This window comes from Bos taurus, chromosome 23, assembly GCF_002263795.3.
Source record: "Bos taurus isolate L1 Dominette 01449 registration number 42190680 breed Hereford chromosome 23, ARS-UCD2.0, whole genome shotgun sequence".
In the NCBI taxonomy this organism is placed as follows: domain Eukaryota; kingdom Metazoa; phylum Chordata; class Mammalia; order Artiodactyla; family Bovidae; genus Bos; species Bos taurus.
Genome location: NC_037350.1, coordinates 13,369,224 through 13,395,864, shown reverse-complemented (window position 1 = coordinate 13,395,864; position 26,641 = coordinate 13,369,224). Strand labels below are relative to the sequence as shown.

Below are 26,641 nucleotides of genomic sequence, written 5' to 3'. Positions count from 1 at the left end.
AGCATGAATTTTTAATGAAACTAATAAAAAATTTTTTTCATTACTTTAGCAGTGTTGCAGGCTAGAATGCATGTCTTGTAGAAATCAAATGATTCTTGAATTGAAATCTGCATGTGAAAGTCCACTGGAAACTAGTCAAATAATTGGATCATTTCCAGATTTCACTTTGCCAATTTGTTTCTTCCTCAATAATGTTTATAGTCAAATCGGATACCTGTATTTTCATAAGGAAGTGAGAACAATATCCTGTAATTCAAATGTTAACTAACAAAGTATTTCTAAAGTTTCAAGCTTGTAGTTGATTCTCATACATTATGTATTTTTAGGCTGGAAAAACTAATAACATCCTTTTTGGAAGACCAGGATCCAGAGAGTAAACTAGAGGTTGGCACTGATATGCGTAAAATTCATCACTGTTTCCATTATTTAAAGGTAAATTTAAACATTTCCACTAGTAGAAGCCATTGTCTGCTGTGTTTGAACTGCAATAAAGCTTTTCTAGTTGACCTGCTCTTGAAAGGTTGAGGAGCCAGCTTCCCATTTCCAGAACAGTATGATCTTTGAACCATTGAGATGGTTCAAACAGATGATCACTGAATTTCTTCAGAGGTTGTATCTTACTTTCCAATGGATAAGCTCAGACCTTAGACTTCTAAAGCTTTGGCCGGGAATCTCTCTACCTTCTACACAAAATCGTTTCGTGTTCAAAATCCACTTATTTTTGAGCTATGTCAAAAGAATTGTGTCCTTCATTTTTCTCCAGCAGCTTCGGTCTTAGGTTTTACTTTCATGATGACACAGTGTGAATATCATTAGCCTCTATGTCTGCCTGGCTTGTAATTTAGCATACTTCATGAAGATAATAGACATTTGTGTGAGTCTGTTCTGGACTAGGCATAGAGAAGGCAAAGTTGAATAAGTAAGTCATGGAGGAGACAGATATGTAAAGAATAATTATAAGACATGACAACTGTTTTTTTTTTTTTTTTTTAAGTGTGAGTTAGTGGTATGAGGTTATAGAGAAAGCAAAAGATGTTCAAGAGAAGACAGTGTTTGAGCAGGATTTTCCCATGTTAGGGAAGGAAAGACAAGTTAAGGGGGAGGGGTATGATGAAGGAGGTAGGAGGAGGAAGACACGTTGCAGCAAAGGCAACCTCATTGCAAGGCGAGGCGTCAGAGGAGAACACCTAATGTGTGCAAGGCATTGGTAAAGGCGAAAAGAATCAGAGACACAAGACACTGGGAGTAGACGTGTGGGTGCTAAGCTCTTGTTTCATCTTACAGAAACTGCTGAATGACAAGAAGATCCACAGACAGAGCACAGCCCCCTCCGAAAACAAAGATCAAAACTGCCAAGAACCATTAAAAGAGGAAGAGTATAAAAAGCTACGTGATATTCTACAGCAGAGGGACAATGAAATCAGTATCCTTTCTGCAGAGATTAGAGACTCTTCTTCTATGGGGTTGGACCAGGAAACCCTTAGCTATCTTCCCCTAGCCACATCACCCAGCTCCCCACCCAGCTTCTAGCTCACGTTGTTTCTTTCCATTTAGAAGTAAAATGTCCCTTCACCAAACATGTTGTCGCCACTAGTAAAGCCAGAGTTGCCATTAAAAAAAAAAAAAAAAAAAAACTACCTTGCTTTTAGCTAGATATCTCACCATTATGGGAGACATTTCAGTTTATTGAAAAGCATGGGTTTTCTTTCTCTCCACATTAAAAAATTTTTAATATATTTTTGACTACTCTACAGTGCTCTTCCTGTTTTAGTCCTGACCCAGTGAGCTAGCTGGTTATCTTTAGCTAGCTGGCCGGACACCGGGCTGACCACAGCCTCACCATGGCCCAGAATTTGTGGCCTCTGTGTGTGGGTGAAACTCGAATGATGGCTGAGAAATGACAAATGGTATTTAGCTTATAAAGAGCAGAGATTGATTTAAATGTAACTTTTTTATTTAAAAGCCAGATCTACCGCTTTGAGTTCCACTTACAAATGTTCCCAAATTTGGAAGTGAGTGTAGATGAGCGTTAAGGATAGAATTCTTACGTCTCTAGGAGACAGCGTACATTGGGGACTGAAAATTGTAACAGCACATGGGAACTGCCTCTCTTCCAGACGACGTGCATGCGTGCATGCTAAGTCGACTCTCTGTGACCCCATGGACTATAGCCCGCCAGGCTCTGCTGTCCCTGGAATTCTCCAGGCAAAAATACTGGAGTGGGTTGCCATTGTCCCCTCCAGGGGATCTTCCTGACCCAGGGATCAAACCTGTGTCTCTTACATCTCCTGCATTGGCAATGGGGTTCTTTACCACTAGCGCCACCTGGACAGCCCACAGATGAGATGGTTACCTCTCAGTTCCGTTCAGTTCAGTCGCTCAGTCATGTCCGACTCTTTGCGACCCCGTGAATCGCAGCACGCCAGGCCTCCCTGTCCATCACTAAAGAGCCCCTCATGGATGGTTAGATCTCAGGTATCCCCAGTATTTCTTCAGTATTGTTTCTTATTTTATCTTCCAAGCTTCTTGCAAAAGATTTGGCATTTTCATTACATTTGCAGGCTTTAAAAATGCATGAGAAATTATTTCGGTCAGTTCTTTATGAACAAATATTTTTGTTCACTTCTCAAAAATTGCTAAAAGGTATTTTAGCTTTAGCTATTGTGCAAAATTCATAAAAAATAGCTTACATGAAGGAAATCCAGTAATAAAGAGGTAAAACCAAACCAAATAGGAGGTAGGCACTCTGCCTGATTAACTTCAGCCTCTAATTTTGGTTGAGTGTTAGCAGACCCCATGTGTCTGATTCAAGTGGGCTCGAGCCGCTTTATTATCAGGCCAGTAACAGTGAATCTGACTGTGAGCTGAACTCCCACGCAAGCCCGAGTCTCTGAGAGCTGCTGCAGTGTTGTCGCCTTGCATTCCTTTTCCTCTCTCCTGCCCCATCATCCCCAGAGATGGTCCCAGCCGAGGCCTCAGTCCTGGCCCCAGCCCCAGTCTGAGCTCTGCTTCTTTTCCTGGCCTTGATCCTAGTTCAGGATCATCTCCCCTAAATACTCCTACCAACTCCTTAATCCCCTTCTGGGCTTATGAATGTCTGTGCATATGGGAGGGATGAAATGAGATATGACAGAGAGGGAACAGTCTAGGCTTGTTCGTATATGTTTACTTTACAAAGGGAGTGAGAGAGAGACATACATCATTTCTTCACTGGTAAATCCAGGTACCGCTGTCCACACAGGGCTGTGCTAGATTCTTTCCCGACCGTGAACAACTCCAGCGGGGTCCTCGCCTTCTGAGACTCATATTTGCAAGGAGAATGTATAGGAGGCATGGTGAAAAGAGCACTGAACTTGGAAGTTCACACCCAGATGGATGCCCTAGCTCTTCATCCGTCATCTCCCACAACACTGCCTCTCGCCAGCATCTCAGAGCTGAGCAGAGCTGGTAAGATGCCGCCTGGCTTGTGCTCCGGGCTCTGTAGAGTGCTGCACCGTGGAGGGTGTGACCCCACAGACAATGGGCAGACTCAGAAGAAGGAGGGAGAGCAGCTAAGACATACTCATCACAAAGCTGACATTTATCAAGGGCTAATGACCAAGAAAGGCTCCTGACGTTTCATATGTCTCACAGTCAGGTTGGAGACGATTTTCATTATCTTTTTTGGGTAGAACCAAGAAGGCCAGGATACTGACAGGAGTGAGAAAGATATGGCTTAAAATAGGAGGAAAATTGATCCAACTAGAGCTCAGCAGAAGATTGTCCTGCAAACAGAAAGACAGTGTGCGGCCTGGAATGCTCTCCGTGGAAAGGGAGTGAAAACGGTGTCACTTCAGTGGCATTATCAGCTTGCATAAAGTTCGGACATGTCTTCACAAAACACTTAACGGGGTGACACTTGGTCCCCAGGGCTGCCCTTGGCAGGAACAGAGGTGCGAATGAGATGGGAGCTGGAAGCAGGGCCAGACAAAGGGAACCGGAGAGAAGGCGGGCAGCGAGAGGAGTCTCTGCTGTGGCCTTTGTGAACGTCCATCAGAACGCCGCGTTTCTCTGGTTCAGTCTTTCCGGCAGGTTCCCGTTACACTCAGAGTAGCAATCACGCTTCTTCCTCCAGGTGAAGAGGCCCCACGTGATCTTGCGCCCACCCAGCCCCTGCTTCGTGTCTTCTGCCCCCACCCGGTGCACGTTAGGCTGTGGGCACGGTGCCTCTCTGCCCTGACTTATAACACCCGGCTTCCTAACCTCAGCAGTGCCGCCGTCAGAGCTATCCTGAGCAGTCCTCTACCCACTGGCCACCAGGAGCATCCCCAACCCCTCTGCAGAAGGAAAGCCCAAAAACAACCCAAAATATCTCCAGACGTGGCCAAGTGTCCCGTGGGTGGTGAAATAGCCTCTGTTGTAAACCACTGCCCAGCCCGTTTCTCCTTCGGGTTTCAGCACTCGCCACTTCCTCTGCTTAGACACCCTCCCTATGTCTGGTTCTTCTTGTCATTCAGGTCTCAGCTTCAATGTCATTTTCTAAAAAGCCTGTCTTGAGGCCTGAACCTTTCTTGAGCACCCAGTAGAAAGCAGCCACTCAGTCACTCTCGACCTTTTTAAAAAACTAAGCAATCTGGCATTTCTGCCCTCGTATGTGTGTGCCTGTGTGTGTGAGAGAGATCCAGCTTTCTCCAGTAGACATCTGCTTCATGAGAGCAAAAAGCCAGTGTGCCCCTGCATCTTTCTATCTCTGTGCCTAGAACACAGCATTGCCTGGCACCCAGTGCAAGCTCCAAGGAATGTCGCTGACTGAGTGAAGGAAGGACATGGCCATGGCCAAGCAGGAATCAGTGAAAGTGCGTGGTGGTCTCGATAATCACCCCCGCACAGAGGAATGGGGAATTCCTAGACACCACCAAAGTTGTGAACACCTTTAGTAAATACAAGCTTGTTTGAGGTGAAGAACAGAGGCTGTGTCAGGGCTTGTAAGAGAAAAACCATGCTTCCAGAAATCACAAAAAAGCTGAGGTCAAAGCTGAAGAGGAAAATGGAGGTCAAGTGCTCTCCATGTTCCCTGCCCAAGAATGAACATGCCTGGATGCCTCCCCCGGCTTCGTGTAGCCGTCTTGTCCTACACCATCTTCGAGTTTCCTCAGACTCCTGTTTGAATGAAGCCATCTGCAGGGCTGGTGAGGCCTTGGATTCATCTCAGTGCAATGCAGGGAGAGTTATGAGGTTCTCCAAAGAGTGTCATCTTTTCTCCTCATGATGGCAGAATCTCCTAGAGGTCTCGACAACTTGAACTTGAAAGAACAGTGAAGGAGGGTAGAATGGAGTGACTTTATCACTCATTATCAGTGCTCCTAATAGATCCATATGGCCCACAGAAGTTCTAATTTAAAATGATAAATCTTTACTAATGGGGCTTCCCAGGTGGTGCTAGTGGTAAAGAACTTGCCCCCCAGTGCAGGAGACAATAAGAGATGCAGGTTCGATCCCTGGGTCAGGAAGATCCCCTGGAGGAGGGCATGGCAACCCACTTTGGTATCCTTGCCTGGAGAATCCCATGGACAGAGGAGCCTGCCAGGCTATAGTTCGCAGGGTCGCAAACAGTTGGACATGACTGAAGTTGCTTAGCATGCACATCTTTACTAATAATTCACCTCTTTTAGTGAAATTAGAGAGACCAAAAATTAGAGACTTTTAAAAAGGTGACTTAAAGCCCCGTTCAAAGGTATGCGGAATGAGCATGAGTTGGATATGGAGGTGGTCTGGCCCCAGAGCTGACTCTGCTGAGCTGCCTGCTGGGCAGGCTCTGCGTTCTCCCTGCTTCTCGTCCTGCCGATTCCAGAGCTGCTTCCTGCATTCAAGTCTTGTTTACGGAGACAGCTCCATTGTCAACCACTACCCAGGGTTCGTTTTCCTTTTTACAAATGCTTTCATGAAAGCTTTAAGCCCAAATTAGTTTGAACTCAAAGATTTTAAAGGCCTTTTGGCTTGCTCATTTTTCATGTAATGATAATGGTGCCCTATTGAAAGGCCAGCAGCCTCCTACCCTGTCCATCGCTTTATCAAGGACCTCAGAAACATGAAGTCTTTCTTTTGTCTGTCTTTGTCACATGACCATAGCAAGTGTTGTTGAAACTATCAATCTCACTTGAAAATAAGTGTTTTGATCATTCTAATCCATCACGAGTGACTAAATCCTTAAGTCAAGTTTTAGATATTTTGGTAAATATGTTAAAGAAGGAGAAGAAGAAAGCTCAGGACGCTCTCCACCTCTCCAGCGTGGACAGAAGTCAACTGAGTCATGGCCAGAGCTCCCCCTTCCCACCTGGGAACCCGGACGGTCCGAAGACATTGCCATTCTCAGCTTCCACTCAGGCCCTGGACTCCAGCACCTCTCCATACAGATCCAGTTTGCTCCACAGAAAAACAGGTCAGTTATACTTATTTATACACACAAACTCTATAATTATAAATCAAAAATAGAGGCTGTCAAATTATACCTCCATATAAAAAATAAACAAACATGTAAATGATTATAATCTTTATTATTATACTAAGCATCCTAAATATTACCGTTTTTAATGTTACCAACATTTCTTGAAGTCTTGAAGTTGTAGTAGAAGCAGCTGCAGCAGCAATAACAGGAAACCCCAAGTAAAGTATGTGCTCAGTTGTTCAGTTGTGTCCGACTCTTTGCAACCCCATGGACTGTAGCCCGCCAGGCTCCCCTGTCCATGGAATTTTCCAGGCAAGAGCACTGAAGTGAGTTGCTATTTCCTTCTCCAGAGCATCTTCTTAACCCAGAGATTGAATCTGCATCTCTTGCATTGGCATGTGGATTCTGTCGCCATTATTTCCACTCTGGAAAAAAAAAATTCATTCTCCATAATGGATTTCAGTGTAGCATCCTTTAGTTTTAAATGTGCGAGGATGAAGGCTCTAACAACTTATCTGTCAGAATTCATTTTTATAATGACCAAATCTCTTAAATGCCAGTTTCTAAAACTGATGACTAAACTGAAAACACAAAGTGTGGACTGTCCCAGAGGCTGAAATAGAGGGTTCAGGGCAACAGCAGAAAAGCCAACTGTAGAGGAGAGAACAGAAAACTTCCTCCAATACAGGAGGGAGAGAAGAATCACCACTAATGTGATGAAACAGTGTTTATTTATAAATCCACATGAGCTCTCTGCAGCAGACTTATTTTAGGATATGATCACAGTCTGCCTTAAAGGACAATGAGCACACACAGCTTTGTCGGATAATAGGGTTTGTCAGGGTTGGGCCGACTCCGAGGCACCTGCCCCGGGTGTGGTTTTTGGTGAGTGTGTTGGTACCACCACCACAGCGGACTCCCCAGGTGGCGCTCGCGGTAAAGAACCTGCCTGCCAATGCAGGAGACGTAGGAGATGCAGGTTCTATCCCTGGGAGAGAAAGAGCCCCTGGAGTAGGAAATGGCAACCCATCCCAGTATTCTTGCTTGAAGAATCCCCATGGACTGAGGAACCTAGCAGGCTACAGTCCACAGGGTCGCAAAGAGTCAGACACCACTGAAGCGACCGAGCATGCAAGCCCCATCACTACAGCAGCCACAGAACCATGCTGGAAGTCCAGGTTGGTTTTATATGTTTCTCTTTCTATTAGACTGGCAGCCCATGTGTATAGTTGACCAATGCCTTTCTTGTGAAGACATCTGACATACTTCAGACTCCAAGTATGGAATGTTCTAGAACAAAGGGATAAAGAGCTTCCCTTTTGCAACTTAGGTTGAAATTTTCTGTGTAAACATTTGTTGGGATGAACAACCTGCCATGTGTGGTTTTCTTATGCATCTAGCTTGGAAATAAATAAAGAGTATGGTGCTCATTAAAGAGCACACTTTTTAGTTAATAGAGACAAGACTGAGAAGCCTGGAAGTGTATTTGGTGATGTTATATCCCTTTATCTCTTTATTCGTTCCAAATTTCCTTGCTGTGAATATTTCTTAAGCAACAGAGTAGGATAAGTTCAAATCCCAGGAAACAAAGATGCTATTTTTCACCATTGATCATGGTGTCAGCAGACAGGAACAAGCAATCGTTCTTCTCTGTGATTCTTCTCCATACAGCATTTCTGTACTGTCTTATGGGTAACAGCTAGCTGGAAAAAAGGAGGCCCTCTGGACTGGTGAATTCATTAGTTCCGCTGTCATTTTTTTTCATTTCTTTATTCAACATACATTTATTGAGTACATGCTTTGTTCTAGTTACTGTGTCAATTATTGTCATATGGCTAAAGCTTACATGGGCTTCCCTGATGGCTCAGAGGGTAAAGAATCTGCCTGCAATGCAGGAGACCCATGTTCAGTCCCTGGGTTGGGAAGATCCCCTGGGGAAGGGAATGGCAACCCATTCCAGTATTCTTGCCTTGGAGAACTCCATGGACAGAAGAGCCTGGTGGGCTACAGTTCATGGGATCGCAAAGAGTTGGACACCACTGAATGACTCAGATACCAAGCTTACATAGTCTTTACATGTATCAGGTACTATACTTGGTTCGCTACCTGAGTGAACTCATCTAATCCTTATTCCGTTAAGTTGTTGTTTTACCCCCATATTACAGACAAGGACATGCATGGCCCAGCAGCCCCTGACCTCAGAGCACTTACAGACTGACAGAGAAGAGAGTCTCGAGCAGTTCATTTCAAAGTACACTCTGTATGGCTGAGAGAGCACACAGCAGGGAGACTCTCCTGCAAGTTAAGACCGGAGGACCCAAAGTGGTCATGAGGGTGGGGTGTGGCTGGGAGGAACTCTGCAAGCAGAAGGAATCACTTGAACGGCTTCCACTGCCTCTGTGGTGGAAAGGAGCATTTTATGAAGCAGAAAGGCCAGGAGTGGTGGGCTCTGGGGAGTGAGAGGCTGGGAGGACAGGTTCAGCAGCATGCTGGGCAGACGGACTGGCAGCAGAGGACACAGGACCAGACCACCCTTTAGGAGGCTGTTGTAGTCCAGGAGTCCCAGCCAGAGGATGGGGAGGGGGAGAGAGGTGGCGTATCAGAAACACTCCAGGAGGAGCAGGGCTTGTTGTTGTAAGGGTGGTTACGGGGGGTGATGATTGGTCCCCGGGTCTCTGGGTGGCTGGTGAGGCTCTTCACAGAGGTGGAGAGCAGTGCCTCCCCTGGCCTGGCAACAGCTGGCATTGTTGGCTGCAAGAACGTGGCACTGGCCATGAAATGAAAGGTCAGCATCAGTTCCTGAGTTAGAATCGCTTGCTCCTGATGGAAGGAACTCTCTTCCGTGGCCTTTTCCGAAGACACACACCGTCGCGCCTGTGCACTAGTGGCCTCCAGTATCGCTACCCTGCCCCTCGCCATGTGCCAGACCTTCTCTGTTTCTATTTTTTCTCGCCCACACCATCTCCCTTCTCATAATTCTTCTTCCCCGCGCATCCCATAATCTCTCTCCCAACTCATAATTATAGCCAGTTTTTTTCAGTAACTCTTTTATCCCTTGATATTGCTATCAAGACAGACTGTAGTTTTGTTTGGAGGATGAATTTAGTTCACCTGAACATAAAAGCACTGAAAAAATAATGGGAATTGTTTGCAAAGTCCAAGTACAAAGGAGGTAAAGCAGTTTTGGAGAAAAGCCTGAGAGTTGAAAGCGTTTTCAAGTTGTTGTAACTGTCGGATATAGTTCTCACAATGACTTTAAATAGGACTAGGCTCACAAATGGGTTGATAATAATCTAACCATTTGAAGGAGAGACTAATGGTTTTATTTTTTGGCAAAACTACAATTAGGTTGAAAACTGCTTGATGAATCAGATGCCGCAAAGCAACAGGTAACGGGGTAGTTTGTTGCGATATTTAAAATCCTGGGCCCTGATTGGGCTTTTATTCATGCACTAGTTTATATACGAGAGGCTTGTATAAACTGAAACAAATACAAAAAATTAATAAGCATGTTGTTTAGATGGAAAGTATTACTGCCTTCTGTAGGTGTTGTCAGATTCTATTAGCCATCCCTGTCTTAATGCAGAAAGCAAGTAAATTTGACCATCTTCCACTCTGAGGCTCTTGTGCAACTGTTTCCCCTTTGGAAACCCTCCCCCTTTTCCCATTCATCTGCTACTTTATGCTGAAAACAACTTCTTTCAAATCCCTTGTGTGAAAAGAAAATGAAACCAAATTCATGGTTCACCAGAGAGCACCCCCATCCTTGCATGAGCCGCCCACCAAGACAGAGGGAGGTTGGGGCTTACAGAGTCTTTTGTTGTTGTTTTGGAGGTTAAATGTCTGTTTCACTTTCACTGGAATAACGAGAGGGGTTGTTCAACTCCACGGTTTACAAAGAGCCATCCGTACTGTTCTCTTTAAAATAGAAGGAATATTATAGTTTGGGAGTTTTTGTTGTTGTTTTGTTGTGGGGTATCTTTCTGATTTGGTTCTCCAACTGTTCTTCCAAATAGTCACCTGGAACCAGTCAACATCCCAGAAGCCCCTCAGGACTCACCACTTCCTTTAATGGTCTGAAATGCTAACAAAATCCACTCATCACAGGTGATGTCATTGGCATCTAAAAAAAAAAAAAAAGTTGCTTAGTCATGTCCAACTCTTTGAGACCCCATGAACTGTAGCCTGCCAGGCTCCTCTGTCCATGAATTCTCCAAACAAGAATCTTGGAGTGGTTAGCCATTCCCTTCTCCAAGGGATCTTCCTGACCCAGGGATCAAACAAAAGTCTCCTGCACTACAGGTGGGTTCTTTACCATCTGAGCCACCAGGGAAGCTCTGGAGACTCCAGACTCTTTTTCTCTTACTCAGGGAGAATGAGTCCTTCATATACACAGGAAGGCCCCAGGGTAGTCCTTCATATACACAGGAAGGCCCCAAGGTACCTGTTGAGGGAGGCTGCGGTGGTTGGGGGGAGGACTAAGAAATGCTTTTGGGCAACAGGGAAAGAGCAGAGAATAAAGTTAACAAGTGCTATAAGCAGGAAATACAAGAAATGCTACTGCAGGAATTTGAAAGAGAAGGGAAACGTTTCAATAAGTAAATCGGCAAAAACATTATGGAGCAAGTGACTTGGAAATTAGGCCTTTAGAGTTTGGACATTCAATGATGGAGGGAAGAACTTTGTCAACATTCCAGGTTTCAAAATTAATGTAAACAAAGGCTTGAAAACGAAAGCAAGTAAAGTTGCAGGAATATCTGTTTAACTGCTCTCTTGGAGTTTGTTTTTTAAAAAAAAATTCAACTGAGCATATTTAAAAAATCTTACTGTCTTTATTCAACAATTTGTGAATCAAGCAGCATCCCCAGTCTAGCAGACAGTAAGGAGCTCTGAGGAGCTGTACAAAATGAAAGACTTTTGCAGGCAGACAGGAATGGGAACAAGCAAGTGAAAATACTGGCCAAAGGCAGGTTGGTTATAGCAAGGTCACCTTCCTTTCGGGCGCAACAGGGGTCTGTCGGGCAATTTTTTTGTTTATTTATTTACTTGACTGCTCCAGGTCTTAGTTGCAGCACGTGGGATCTTTAGTTACGGCGTGCAAACTCTTGGTTGCGGCATGTGGGATCTAGTTCCCTAACCAGGGATCAGACTCAGGCCTCCTGCATTGGGGGTGCAGAGTCTTAGCCACTGGACTACCAGGGAAGTTTGTGTCAGGTAGATTCTTGATTGACTGGTTTAAGACTCCACTTCTGGAGGAGCCAAAACTGTAATTCAGTTAAATCTTCCTTTGGTGACATGGGGTTTAGTATAAATGATTCCATTTGGGACCTGTTGTCTTGTTTTTAGCAAGAGATACAGGAAGTCAGAATAAATCGGGTAGAAAAATGATTGGGAAATTGTTAGGATGATTGCTTCTGGGAGGGGCAGAGGAATAGATGGGAACTTCTGTTAATATTATATGTTTTCATATTATTTTAATTTCTTACTTTTATTTCTTGAACAAGTAGGCCCATGTTATGAAAACACATAAAACCTCACCAGGGAGTTTCCTGCTTTCAGTTGCAAGGGAACCACCAAAGCAGAGGGGGGCATTGTGCTCTGGGTGGTTTTTCTGGAAGAAATCTTTAGGATGTATTGGAAATGAGGCACCGGGAGACTTGAGTAAACGGTTTGGAAGCTAGCATCATAGTCTGATGAAGGCAACAGAGAGGAGCTGAAGAACTTGCCACAACAGCCCTTCACGGCATAAAGGACAGCTCTGTCCTCCCTCTCCTCAGCTTCCAGAGTTCTCCTGGCACTGAGGTTGCAGCAAGAGGCACGTGCAGGAGGATGGGGAGTTGGTGCCTCCGGGGGCTGATGCAAACCTTGAGGCAGTTCCTTGAATTTGCTCTCTTCTGGCTCAAAGGGTTGCCCTCCAGAACAAAAGCTACTGTTACGAAGGCTTCATATACCCAGTCCACGAAGTTGAAAAGAAATGTTCAAAGAGAAATTTATGGAGGCAAAATTCATCCACAAAACGATTCTTCCTATTCCAGAGAAGAATCGCAATTAGATTTTCTAAGATCCTTTCCAGCTTGCTTTGTTGTAGACCTCAGGCACAAATACTGACCCCTGGCTTTTCAAATCTCTCATGATCCATCTCACCCTCTCTTGGAACTGACCACACTCATCTTTGCACTTCCCCATAAATGCAATCAAAGAAAGAGTGAGTTAATGATCATTGCCTTCTCTGTAGCTTTGTGGTCAATCTCATTTCTGCAGGAAGCATTACTGACCAGGTTTACTCCAAGGGCTTCCTAGGTAGCTCAGTGGTAAATAATCTGCCTGGCAATGCAGGAGACCTGGGTTCATTCCCTGGGTCAGGAATATCCCCTGGAGATGGGATTGGCTACCCACTCCAGTATTCTTGCCTGGAGAATCCTATGGACAGAGGAGCCTGGTGGGCTACAATCCATGGGGCCACAAGGAGTCTGAGCGACTAACACTTTGACTCACTTTCACTTTTCACTGTTTCTGAGGAATTAACCTTTGCATCCTTCATATTTGAAGGGTCTATAGATTATATGAATAAATGACAGTCATGAGAGAGAGAACAAATCACTTGCTTTAGCTCCAAAATCGATGCTCACAACCATTTTCAAATGTCTGTTTAATCTGATAGTCTTTGCAATCCCAATAAGATCTTAAAACTTAAAAAGTGAACAAACAAAAGTCTAAGTGTTTTCTATTGGATATCTACATTGGTTCCGTTTTTTAAAAATTATATAATGCTATAATGAACAAGTTTATACACATAGATTTTCCTATAGTTAAGATTATTTCATTAGGGAAGATCCACAGAAAATTCCCTGGCTCAGAGGAATTGGATCTCGATACAACTTGCAAAATTACTGTGCTATGAAGTGCTTATTTCGCCATACCCTCTCCAGCATTGGGAAATAGACATTTTAATTTTTTGTCAACATCATATGTGAAAAGTGGTATCCCTCATTATCATAATTTACATTTCTAGTTTTTTTTAATATTTATTTGACTGCGCTGAATCTTAGTTGAGCCATGCAGGATCTTTTAGTCATGACCTGCAGATCTGGTTCCCTGACCAGGGATCAGGCCCAGGCCCATTGCATTGGGTGTGTGGAGTCTTGAGTACTGGGCCACTAGAGAAGTCCTTACCTTTCTATTTTAAATAAGGGATACTTTTTTCCCCAAATGTTGGTTAAGAAAAAAAAGGCTAGGTGTTTTCTAAAGGAAAGCAGCAGGGCCCTAGATGGAACTGAGCTTCTGACATTTGGTTGGATTCAGCAGACACCTCAGAGCACCCATGTGCTTTATCTATCTGTCGTTTATCCATCTATCTATCTATCTACCTGTCTTAGAAAGTGAAAGTGAAGTAGCTCAGTCATGTCCGACTCTTTGCAACCCCATGGACTGTAGCCTACCAGGCTCTTCAGTCCATGGGATTTTCCAGGCAAGAATACTGGAGTGGGTTGCTATTTCCTTCTCCAGGGGATCTTCCCAACCCAGGGACTGAACCCAGGTCTCCCGCATTGTAGGCGGACACTTTACCATCTGAGCTACCAGGGAAGCCCTAAAAGTCACCTTCTATGAGCGCTTTAGTCATTTTTAATCCAGTGGAAGAGACACATAGGTAGATAGAGATGTCTTTCAAGATGGTTAATGCTCTAGAAGAGGGTCCAGATCATTGGACTTTCAACCAGCCATCATCAGTTCCTGACTCTGGGAAAGACAGTGTGGTCAGGAGGGGGAACACAGGTTCCAAAATCAAGAAGAGTTCAAACACTAGAGGCATCGAAGAGTCAGAAAGTAGTTTGGTAAAATGGATATTTATTCCTGTGGACATCAAAATGACCTATAAATATTGATGGGTCGAATATGCAGGGGAAGACAATGAATGTGCTACTCAAGTGCTCCATGAAATGACTGGGAGAGAGGTCTGCGGATGACAGTGAGGAGAGGGTGGAGGAAGATACAGCCAGGCAGAGTACTGCATTGTTTGTGTGTTGGCTTTCATCAGTATAAATGACTATTATTCTAGAATCACCAAGATAAAGCAGATAAAGTGCAGGCCAACACCCTCCCCCCTTTCCCATCTGGTCACAGGAGACATCATTTTCTGGGATAAAGCTATTTTCCTCAACTTGCCCTGAAGCTTTTAGGGTGAAAGACTGTATTTCTCTTCAGTTATGTCCGTAAGTAGGTTGGGTACTGCCTGCCGAAGCAAATAATCTCTTCAAGTAGGAGGGATATCCTCAAGCCGCCTTTCAAAAGTTTCTGGGAGAAGGTACTCCACTGCCCTAACCAGACACCTATGGGAGACCAGCTGCCCACAGGGACTCACTCGTGTGCAACAGAAAAGTTAGAGAGTGTCCTGGACACAGGAACTCTGTCTTTTGGCTCTAGGGTAAAGGATAAATATGAGGGTTGTGTCAGAACACAAGTAATTTTCATCTTATTAAACATTGCATTCAAAACTTAATTTTTCACTTGATTATTCTGAGTTCAGATTTTGTTTTCCCAAGTACAGGTAGGTTGAGTTTCCTGGGAAACAAAGCTAGACGCATTAGGAAGGGTCCCTGGGCCCACCAGCCTTGGAAGTTGGAGGAAGGATGTCCAGGATTGATAGGGGGAGACGCTGGGCTTTGATGCAACCCCAGCAAAGGCCTCAGCTGCCTGAGGAGGGGCTCTGTTGCTGAGTGGGCCTTTCAGAGTCATCCCCAAGCTGAGGCAGAGGGGCAGGGCCTTTCTACCCTCGAGGTGATCATTGGATATGGGTTGCCCCTGAAAGGAGGTGTGCCTTTAAATGAGGCAGTTTATTTTCAGCTGAGAAAAATCCCCAAATAGGGTTGAAATGTGAGGGCTTTCCACTGAGGTACTCCTGACAACTGGAGGAATAAGTCCTTTGTTCTTGAAGGAGTAACTGGGTGGGATGTCACAGTATCCACCACAAGTCGTAAGTTTTATAGGATATCTGAAATATAGTCCTTCATTTAGCTGAATTATATAACTTTATAGCCCATGATGTAACTCAACAGCAATATGACCCGTAAAGCTGAAAATAAAGGAATCATATAATCTAATCACTATTTTTAGCATTGTTTCCATGACACAATGTATTCTGCTTGGGACGCTAAGAACACAGGCCCTTCACTCTGCCAGCCGGGGAATAGAGGTCTGCTCTGTCTCTTTGTCTGTCTTTCTGTCTCTCCCTCTCTCACACACACCAGCACACGTGCACACACATGCAGAGTCTTGCCCAGACCTTGGCAATAAAACATTAATCTTCCACCAATTATATATTTATTTACTCCCTAGAACACATGAAATAGTGTGCTGTTTGAGATAATGTGGAGAATATGAGACATTCTACTACAGAGCTCACAGGAAGTATGAAAGATTATCCTTAGCTCCAGGAGTAGTGGCTTCATTCATTAAGTACGTGTTCATTAAATTTATTAAATACATGTGAAAAAGCTGGCTTGAAACTCAACATTCAAAAAACTAAGATCATGGCATGTGGCTTCATCACTTCATGGCAAATGGAAGGGCAAAAAGTGGAAGCAGTGACAGATTTTATTTTCTTGGGCTCCAAAATCACTGTGGATGGTGACTGCAGCCATGAAATTTAAAAGATGCTTGTTTCTTGGAAGGAAAGCTATGACAAACCTAGACAGCACATTAAAAGCAGAGATATCACTTTGCTGACAAAGGTCCATATAATCAAAGCTATGGTTTTTACAGTAGTCATGTACAGATATGAGAGTTGGACCATAAAGAAGGCTGAGCACCAAAGAGCTGATGCTTTCAAATTTTGGTGCTGGAGAAGACTCTTGAGAGTCCCTGGGACTGCAAAGAGATCAAACCAGTCAATCCTAAAGGAATTCAACCCTGAATATTCAATGGAAGGACTGATGCTGAAGGTGAAGCTCCAGTACTTTGGCCACTTGATGTGAAAAGCTGACTCAGTGGAAAAGACCCTGATGCTGGGAAAGATTGGAAAGCAAAGGGAGAGGGGGCAGCAGAGGATGAGATGGTTAAATAGCATCACAAACTCAATGGGCATGAGTTTGCACAAACTCTAGGAGATGGTGAAGAACAGGGAAGCCTGGTGTGCTGCAGTCCATGGGGTCACAAACAGTTGGATATGATTTAGTGACTGACCAGCAGCAACAATACATGCTCATTGAATTGAAGCAGTGAGCCAGACAGTGCTCAGTGTGAGAGATTAGAAGGTGAGTGAGACACAGCGCCTGTTAGAGGGTGTGCAGTCTAACAGAAGAGGGCTCACAGTAGATATGCACATACACTGTCCTGGGACATGGAAGAGGAAGGTCAGCTCTTCCTGGGCTGGTTTAGGAAACTGATGTGGAACAGGCGGGACTTGAACAAGGTGTTCAAAGAGTAATCACATTTACATCTGGAAGAATGAATGGGGGCCGGGGGCGGGGTGCAGGGGAAGAAGGACAGAGCATTGAGGACCAGGAAGTTTCTCAAGCAAGTGCATAGACGTGTGGAACACGTGGTATGTTTGTGACATTGCAAGCATTTGATTTGGGTGGGTTTTAATATTTGTGTGGATAGGAAGTATTAAGCAAGAAATAAAGCTGGAGAGAGATCAGCTCATGAGAAGCTTAAAAGCCTTGCTTCCAAATTCAGAACTTTATTGTGTTGGCAATGGGGAGCCATAATGGCTTTTTAATATGAGAGTAATGTGGCCAGATTTCTATTAAAGAAAGATCACTGATAGCAGTGTGCTAGGTAAGTTGGAAACTGAGGGGAAAGTAGATAGGATGTGGTAGTAGCCATCGAGGTAGGAAATTAAAAGGGTTTGAATCAAACCAGCCACAGTGGAGACTAAAAAGATGAGAAAAGTGTTTGCAGTATCTAGAAGGAGAATGGATTTGTGACTGATCAGTGTGGGGGTGAGATGAAAAGTCTAGGATTTCTCCCTGGTTTCTGAGTAGATACGGTGTCATTTAACCAAGGCAGTGAACACATGAAGAGAAACAGGTTTGTAGGGAAAGTTTCTGAGTCAAATTAAGGAATATTGAGATTGGGTCCAAGATGGAAATGTCTAAGCCAGCACATACCCCGCTAGTGCTCAAGGTGAGGGGTTAATTAGAGATATGGATCTGTGGTTGACCTTTAGCCATGGAAGTGGAGAAGGTCACACAATGAGACGGGTCGTAAAGGACCAAAAGTATAAAACTTAGGAGCCCCAGTATTGGTGGCATAGACGGAGGCAGAAGAGCCAGAAAGGGCGAACTTGGCAGGCAAGACAGTCAGGAGAGAGGGAGACCTCAAAAGCCAGGCTGGAGACAGAGTTCTAAGGGGAATGGATGTGACTGACTGTACTGGATATTACAGTGTGGTCAAGTGAGATGAGAACTACAGAGTCCACTGGAGTGGATGCACAGTGAGCAGTGACCTTTGCCAAAGCCATTTCAAAGAATGAGGAGGCAGAAAGCTCTCAGCACCAGATTGAAGAGCAGGAGGTGAGGAAGTGAGATGGAAGCGGTCACACAGGTCATTGCAGGTTAAGGAATTTTGAGGCTAGGGTTGTTAAGTGGAGTTTCTCTGTGGGTGTTGAAGTCATTCCGGATATTGGCAGGAAATGGGGCAGAAAGGAAAACTGTGAGCCAGGAGTTTAAGTCAGCTTGGGTTAGCTGGCTGGTTTGTCTACTATTCGTCCTATCTATCTATCTATCTATCTACCTATATATATATGTGTGTGTGTGTGTATATATATATAGATATATACACATATATATATATATACTGACTAGCCTTAAGTTACAGCATCATAGACAGTGGGTAGCAGAACCAAATAATACAGATTTCAAAGGAGGAAAATATTTGGCTTTGGTGTTTAAAAAAATTTTTTTTAAACCACTAATTTTGAAATGGTATCGAGGAGTCAGAAGAAGGCCAGCTCTGCCTCTGGCCCTTCTGGTGTCCACACTGCAAGAGAATGAAAGTCCTCCACTGGAGAGAGCTCCAGAGCAGGCAGTGTCCTTGTGAGGAGAGTCCGATTTCAGTGATTAGAAAGAGCCACAGGGGTGCTTCGTGAAGATGTCAAGGGTGAGAGAGAGTTTAGTTAACAGTGGAACGTGGGGTCTGGAGAGCAGCTTAGGACAGATTCTCCGGGACCCCCACGGTGGAATGAGGGGTGGGCGGGTGAGCAGAGGTAGAGCGAGGGAGTCAGGGATCATGAGTGAGGTGACAACTGCCTGGAGTGCCTTGCATTTTGTGGGCAAGCGAAGATGGCAGGGATAAAAGTCGTGGTCAGATCGATTATCCTTGAGGCCACGGGTAGCAGATTCAGTCTCTTATCGGTTCTTCTGAGAATTCTCTTTGAAACAAACTCTCCTTGGATGAATGTGTTGGAATGAGGGTGGGGAGAAAGATCAGCTGGCTTCTAGAATGTTCCACCCCCAGGGAAACCCCAGCCTCTGCGGAGGCTGGGACACAGATACAGCATGGAAAAACATGGGGGAGGAGTTGCCCCCACCTTGAGGGAAGCAGTAGGTATGGCCCTACAGGTTCATCTCTGGGTAGAATCCTGCTGGGTTCTAGCAGCAGCAACCCTCCTAGGGAGAGGGCACCGGCCTAGAGGCTGCTCTTGCATCAGTGGTAGTGGTTTTGTGGGTTTATAGATACTGGTTTTTCCTAAGTCAGATATTGATACATTTGCTGTTGTATTTCCTGAAGTGTAAGCTCCTATGTCTTCACTGTTCAGAGGCCTCTGGAGAGCCCCCTCTGGAGGTAACACAGAAACACAAACGCAAGAGAAACAGAAGGGACTCAAGGAGCTTCTTTTTCTGGTCTGTGTGACTTGGGCCAGGCTCAGCACTGAGAATCCTTAAGTCCTCCAGTCTGACAGTTTTAACTCTGTTAGTTCCCCGTGGCCATAACAGGATCAGACTTCCTCGCGATGAGAAACAATAATCACACGAAGCTGCAATGTCTGCTTCACCCCGGAGCTCAAGAACTCCATCAGCACTTCCTTTCTCAAAACTGATGTTCCGGGATTTATACCAACAAAGATAAAAATGGTTTCTGTCAGTGCGTTTGGTAGGGAATGTATTTTTGCAAACATGATAGATGAACCCTGAATTTGTTTGGTGCATACGACGTGATCTTTATAAAACATCCCTCAGTTGCTCTGACAGCCGGGCCAGAATTTAGCACTCTGCTGCTACTACTACAGTGAGGCTCAGCTAGGTTTCCCGTGTATGATTATGTCCCTCATATTTACTGTATTCAGTGGATGTTGAGTCGGATGTGGGTGTGACAGAAAGGCCACCTCGGAAGCAACAACCTTTCTGCACTGCACACGTGTGATGTTTGTTTTTTGACTAGAATCCTAGACATTGTTTGAAAAGCGCTTCGTCACCTTCTGGGCTTCCCTGGTGGTTCAGACGGTAAAGAATCTGCCTGCAATGCAGGAGCCCTGGGTTCAATCCCTGGTTGGGAAGATCCCGTGGAGAAGGGAATGGCAACCCACTCCAGTATTCTTGCCTGGAGAATTCCATGGACAGAGGAGCCTGGTAGGCTACCGTCCATGGGTTGCACAGAGTGGGACACAGCTCAGCAACTTAACACTTTTTCACACCTGTCACCTGTTCCTCTGCCTCTTATCATCCGTCCTCCAGAAATCTTAGTTCAGCAGCACTTCTTCACCCCTTCTTGCTGCATTTCAGGCTGATCTGTCTCCCCATCCTCTTATTATGCTGCACTGGTTAATGCTGTGCCTCCATGAATCTGTTAAATTCTGTGCTTTTGGTTTTCTCCTTCATTTTGGTGAACAGAAATTTCCTGGTGCTCCTATAGCCATCTCTTTCCTATATGTCTTGAGCCTCGTAAAGAGGTGTATTGTGTTCAGCACCTTCTACAAATGATAGAAGAAGGTTGTGTACCTTCTGGCTGGGATGACAGAAGTAAAATAGAGGATGATCGGTTACATTTGAGTTTTATATAAACAACAGCTTTTGTTTTCAGTATAAGTAGGTCCCATTCAATATTTGGGACATACTTATACTAAAAGTTATGCATTATTTATCTGAATTCAGGTTTAACAGGGAAATCCTGCATTTTATCTGACAATATTACCCGTGGCCCTTTCCTTTGTCGTGATGTTTCCTTGGTGTCAGGAATCACAGGTAGCCTTAAAAGAACTGCTCCAGGAGGGGAATAGGGAGGTCTCTGTGGGCTCATTAGGACGGCTGCAGGGCTGGTTTTATACTGGCGGTGGGGGGGGTGGTGGGGGCGGTGGGGGCAGTGCGGGAGGAGATGGAGCTGATCTTCATGTCATATGAGCACCATATACTGCAGCTTTCTGTACTTCTTCCTCATCTACTTCCTCCCAGGCTGGTGGAATTCCCAGCTTCTGAATCTAGGAGGAGGACAGATGTGCTATAGTACATAGTATTTCTCAAACTTTTGCCTCAAATGCTTATCCACATCTCACCGGATGTTCGTGCTCCGTAGAACATTGTTTGGAGTATTATTACCCATGAACATCTTTTGCTGCCTGTTGACTTCATCTGATAGTAGTGTATTCAGCTATTTATTCTTCAGATCTGTGGTCAGTGGCCACAACTAGCTCATGGCATGGCTGCTCTCACGGCACCGTGGCCATATCTTGTTTTGACTGAGTTTCTAGAGCCCAGCCATCTGTATGTGGTTATTTTCAGAAATGCGTTGTGTAACCACTACATTCATGAATAATGTGACCTGCTCCACTGGAAGTTTTTCAGGTGCCCAGAAAGACCCTGAACCTAGTTTCCTCAAGCTGACAAGCCGAGACAGAACTATTATATATGCTGCTCTCTTCCCCTGAGACACTCTTACTTCACCAACCGTACAATCAGAAGAACTTCTCTATCCAGACTTAAAAGATTCCAGAGCTTGTTCATAACGTCATATGCCTTTGCCAAGTTGACAGATAACAACAAAAAGATAATAACACGTAACTCTGTAGTGTTCCCGTCTTCACTGCATGATGAGAATACTCAAGGCCACCCTGAGTTTTCTCCAACTGTGCTATTGAGATGTATTAAAAGATCCTTCTGCTTAGGACTTTAATTTCTTTAGAAGCTCAACATTTACCATTTGGATGGTTTGAGTGACATTTTGCAGCATATGAGTGACTTCACTCACAAGAGTTTAATGGGTTTAGACAGTGGTACTTCCAAGAAGTACCATGTAGCCACTAGCTCACCCTTCAGGCCTCATCTCCAAACAGCAGTCTAACTGAGGTGTGAGCACCACCCAGGCTTTTTCTGGTATCTTTTTCTTTCAGTAGAAATTCATGTTAGTGATCACAAGGTAATGCCTGGAATATTCCTTTTATAAGGCTGTAGCATAATATTTCATATTTCAAGAACTATGTTGCTTAATCATTCTCCTATATTACTGTAAAACTCAGTGAGATATGTAACCTCAGTATTTTATAATCCATGGGTATGACATGAGAAAGAAAAATTGAGGATTTTTTTTATCCGTTAGTCTGCAATGCTCATCACTTAAATCAGATGACACTGAGGAGTGACTGTAAATCACGTCCATCAGTCCCAGCTGTGCAAATGTATGTGTGCACACATACTTTCATGCACACACACAGAAGACATTCACACAGAATGGACAGTACACACGCAACATGCAGTGTGCGAGCACACTGCACACGTGCGTGCATGCTGACTCTCCTCTTTGGGGCTTTTCTAGTCTATCCTGTTTTAGTTCTCTTTGTCTTTACTAAATTAAACAAACGTCCTGCCATACTTGCTGGCCCAGAACTATCTAAATGGTTGATTTACTGACTCATAGGTTAAATTTCCATTTTTTTCCATTCCATTAAGTCTTGCAGCTACTGGGTCTCTATCTGCTAGCATTTCTCTTGCCCTTTATAATCTCAATGAATTCCTTTGACCCATTTTATTCTGTAAACACAAGCAGGACCAGAACAGCATTTCGTATGTATGAGATAATGGAAAAGTGATGTTCTGCCTAATGTGGGGTTTGGGGTGATTTTTCTCACCAAGGCCCAAGATAGTTTTTTGATAAAGTCCTCTGGGGAGACAGACAGGATTTAGTGGTCTCTTCTGCTCTCCAAACTCATCAAGGTCTGTTAAACGAATTACGTTAGCTCGGATGTATAACAGATAGGCTCTTGTTTAAAAAATGTAAGCATAAGTGAAAACTTAATTGGTTATCACATCGTTTCATAACATCATGACTCACCACCCCTTCCATTTTTGTGATGCTTACTCTGTGTGAAAAAAATCAATTCTTGCCTTTAGCAAACAGAGCCCACAAAACCTCATCACCCCCAGACGCACTGCTTTGGTGTTCAGTGTTCCATTTTTGTGGAATAGTTTTGTTTGACAGAACGTTGGCCCTGGGGTTTTAAAGTCCCCTTTGTGGCAGGTGGCGGTGCAGCAGATGGTCCCTAAATGTGTCCAGGGGGGCCTCTCTTCAGTCCACATCCTTCACTGTCCCTCGCCAGTCTGCCCAAGGTGAAGATGGAAGATGGCCCAGCTGAGCACCACTGCAGCTGGAATCTCAGCATGACTCTCTCCTCTGCATCCCTCCTGATCCCTAACAGCAAGAGCCTCTGGTGGGGGTTAGGGATGCTCTGCCCAGAATAGCCTTCTCCCCAAAGCTTGAAACTGCCTCAGTCTCACTTTCATTTAGGCGAATGAAATAACAAGTTTAAAACAGTTAAGCTTGAAGCATCCATTATTCTAATTCAGTGCATTTCATTTAGTCAACCCCTTTCTTAGCTAAGATAAACACCGGTAATCTGAGGAAATGACACATGTGGGTGGGATACCACTGTGATGTGGGCCTGTTTCCTAGAGGCCTGGAGAGCCGGCCACAGGGAGAAGGACAGGGCACTGGGAGGGAGCAAGAATGAAGTGTGCTGCTGGGAAACATCACTGCTCTGGCCTTTCTGTCCTGCCAGGCCTCACTCCACATCAGGTACAGCTGTCCTTCCACTGGAGTTAGCTAGGGTTACAGAGGTCAGGAAAGAGAAGAAAAGTGGTCAGGGAACCAGTCGGCCACAGTCAGCTGGCCTCCTGGTAGCTGATGCAGAAGTCAGGAGACTGTATTGTCAAGACAGACCCGACATTTGTGTGCAGCCTGTAGAAAGATTTTGTATGCTTATTCTGTGTCCAGTGACCACACATCCTCATGGCTTAGCAAGAATGATGCCATAAAACTTTTCATTTTATAAGTAATACTTGTGCATATTTTCCTTTTAAAAAATTGAAACCTTACAAAGAACACTGTTTCCTTTGACAAGCCATGCCAATCTCCCAATCCCCACCTCCCCAGTTAAAACTGTTAAAACTGTATGTATGTTAACTTTACTTTTTCTTTAAATACATACATATATATACATATACTTACATATACGTATATGTCTGTATATTTGTTGCAGTAGGAAATGGCAACCCACTTCAGTATTCTTGCCTGGAAGATTCTATGGACAGAGGAGCCTGGTGGGCTACAGTCCATGGGGTCACAAAGAGTCAGACATGACTGAGCACATGCATAATTATATATAAATAACATATAATTCAAAATATATAAATAACATATCTATTTTTGTAATATATAATATAAATTGTATTTTTAATATATTCATTTAATACATAATACGTATCTTTATACGATAAATTCATAGAAAATGTGTAGCATTATTTAACATATATATAGTTGTATATTTCTCCTTAAATTCATGCATTCAGTAGATGTCAAATACGTACTCTGCACTTGAACTGTTCTAGGTGCTGGCCACTGAACTCTGAATAAAACAAAGATCTTTGCCCACATGAAACTTACATTGTAGTAAATGCTATCATTCAGAAACATCTTTTTTCACTCAGCAGTATGTCTTGCAGGTTTATCCACTTTCATACATAGATCCACTTCAGTCATTTTAAATGATGCATAAATGCGGTTGTACCACAGGTGATGCAGACATCCCACATTGATGGAATTAGTGTCCTGAAATGTGGACCTAGCAATCTGGTGTGCTGGATATTTCTTTGCAGCCAGCCGGCGGTGGAAAGGGACTCCTTGCAGCTTTTGCTTCCGTTGCTGGGGTGGCAGAGATGATGTAACTGCATCTCCTACATCACTTCGTGATGATTTTGTCAGATGCATTCTGGGCTGTCAAACCAGAGTGCAAAGCAAGAGGAGTATTTGAGAGAGCTAGTAAGGAGAATGGAGAAGTAAATGGCAACCCACTCCAGTGTTCTTGCCTGGAGGATCCCAGGGATGGGGGAGCCTGGTGGGCTGCCGTCTATGGGTTCGCACAGAGTCGGACACGACTGATGCGACTTAGCAGTAAGGAGAAATCTCTTTTCCTACTTAGGATAATGTATCAAAGGTTTAATGGTAAGAATCACAGTCAGACCAGGAGAGTAGAAATGGAAGAGAACCACGGGCAGCAGCCTTGTGAAAGGAGAGCAGGTGGGAGGGAGCCGGGAGGAACAGGCGTGGACCACAGCAGCAAGTGACAGGGTCACAATAGACCGAGGGGTTGGGGTAGCTTTATCTGAGCCCAGATCAAACACTGGAGGAAGGTCTACTTTGGTGTTAATATTCTATGTTTAATCTTACAGTATGGCTCGTTTTCATGACACCGTCTGTGTATACTTAGTCACTTAGTCGTGTCCAACTCTTTGTAACCCCGTAGACTGTCTCCTGCCAGACTCCTCTGTCCATGGAATTCTCCAGGCAAGAATACTGGAGTTGGTAGCCATTCCCTTTCCCAGAGGATTTTCTCAAAGCAGGGATCGAACCTGGGTCTCCTGCCTTGCAGGGGCATTCTTTACCATCTGAGCCACAAGGGAAGCCCCATGACACCACCTAGCTCTCTTTTTAAATCTTCCTGAACCGTGAAAGGCTGCATTCCTTTTTTCTAGACATTTGGGTTTGATAAAGACGTGGAAAAGCCCTTCTGTCTGGAAAAACAGAATGAGGGTTATAAGACGAACCTTAAGTATACATAGAATGAAATCCTGTCCTTGTAATTGAAATATTTCCCTTACCTCACTCCAATCCACATGAATTTAATGTGCATTACATGCAGAAATTTTTCATATAGTTTAAAAAGTAGTAGGTTTTATAGTTTTCTATTTGCAGTTGAGGTTTCAGAGCATTTTTTAATCTTAGATCAGCTTCATCAAAACTTAACATAAAAACATCATCATTTAAGCATTTCTTTGGTTTGTTCACTTTAATCATCAGTGAAAACAATGCTGGTTTTTCTATCATTAATTGGGTTTTGATGTTCAAATTAATGCTATGTTATTTTCCATTTGTCCATCCATTTACTTAACCTGAAAATGACTAAATCATGTAGTAGGGGAAATCATCTCCAGAAAAAAAAAAAAGAAGTCTTGAGTTTAAATGACTATTTTTGGAATCGTCATCCAAATAGTTTCATTAAATGTAGTAATTAAATATGTTTCATCACACCTTTTTTTTTCCTATGTGAATATTTCTGTGTGAATACATATGGCCTCTCTGTGTGTTGACTAGCAATGAAAATATTAGGGGACTTCATTGAAATTTGAATGATTTCACTTCTTTGTGTTTCTGGGCTAGTCTTAAGGATGCAAAAATTATATCTTATTCATTTTGTGTTTATGTATGTATGTAATAGATATTTAGAAAACACACTTGCCTTCTTTTTCAACTGTGTGCCCTACATGGAAGAGGTTTTCTGACTCTCAGTCTCTCACGCCATGCTCTCTGCTTAAATGCTAGTACGTAGATGAAGATGCCGGTGTACAGGGTGGGGCAGCAAGGTAAAGGCAGGGATTTGCTCCTCATTTGAGCATTTTGACTTCCCAAAGGAAAGAGAAAAACAACAAATTTTTTTTTAACTTTTTATTGGAGTATCAGTTCAGTTCAGTTCAGTTGTGTCCGACTCTTTGCGACCCCATGAATCGCAGCACACCAGGCCTCCCTGTCCATCACCATCTCCCGGAGCTCACTCAAACTCATGTCCATCGAGTCGATGATGCCATCCAGCCATCTCATCCTCTGTCGTCCCCTTCTCCTCCTGCCCCCAATCCCTCCCAGCATCAGAGTCTTTTCTAATGAGTCAACTCTTCACATGAGGTGGCCAAAGTACTGGAGTTTCAGCTTTAGCATCAGTCCTTCCAAAGAACACTCAGG

General features: G+C 44.0%; 1 protein-coding gene across 6 annotated transcripts in view; it reads left to right on the top strand.

Moving 5' to 3' along the window:
- The window catches only part of KIF6 (kinesin family member 6), a 421,799-nt gene that overhangs the window by 221,742 nt on the left and 173,416 nt on the right, over nt 1-26,641 (top strand). For all 6 annotated transcript variants that reach the window (XM_024983810.2, XM_024983806.2, XM_024983811.2 and 3 more), the window contains exons 11-13: nt 327-432; nt 1,285-1,423; nt 6,203-6,418. In XM_024983810.2, the coding sequence (XP_024839578.1) occupies nt 327-432; nt 1,285-1,423; nt 6,203-6,418 (461 nt within the window). The remainder of the gene's footprint in view (nt 1-326; nt 433-1,284; nt 1,424-6,202; nt 6,419-26,641) is intronic.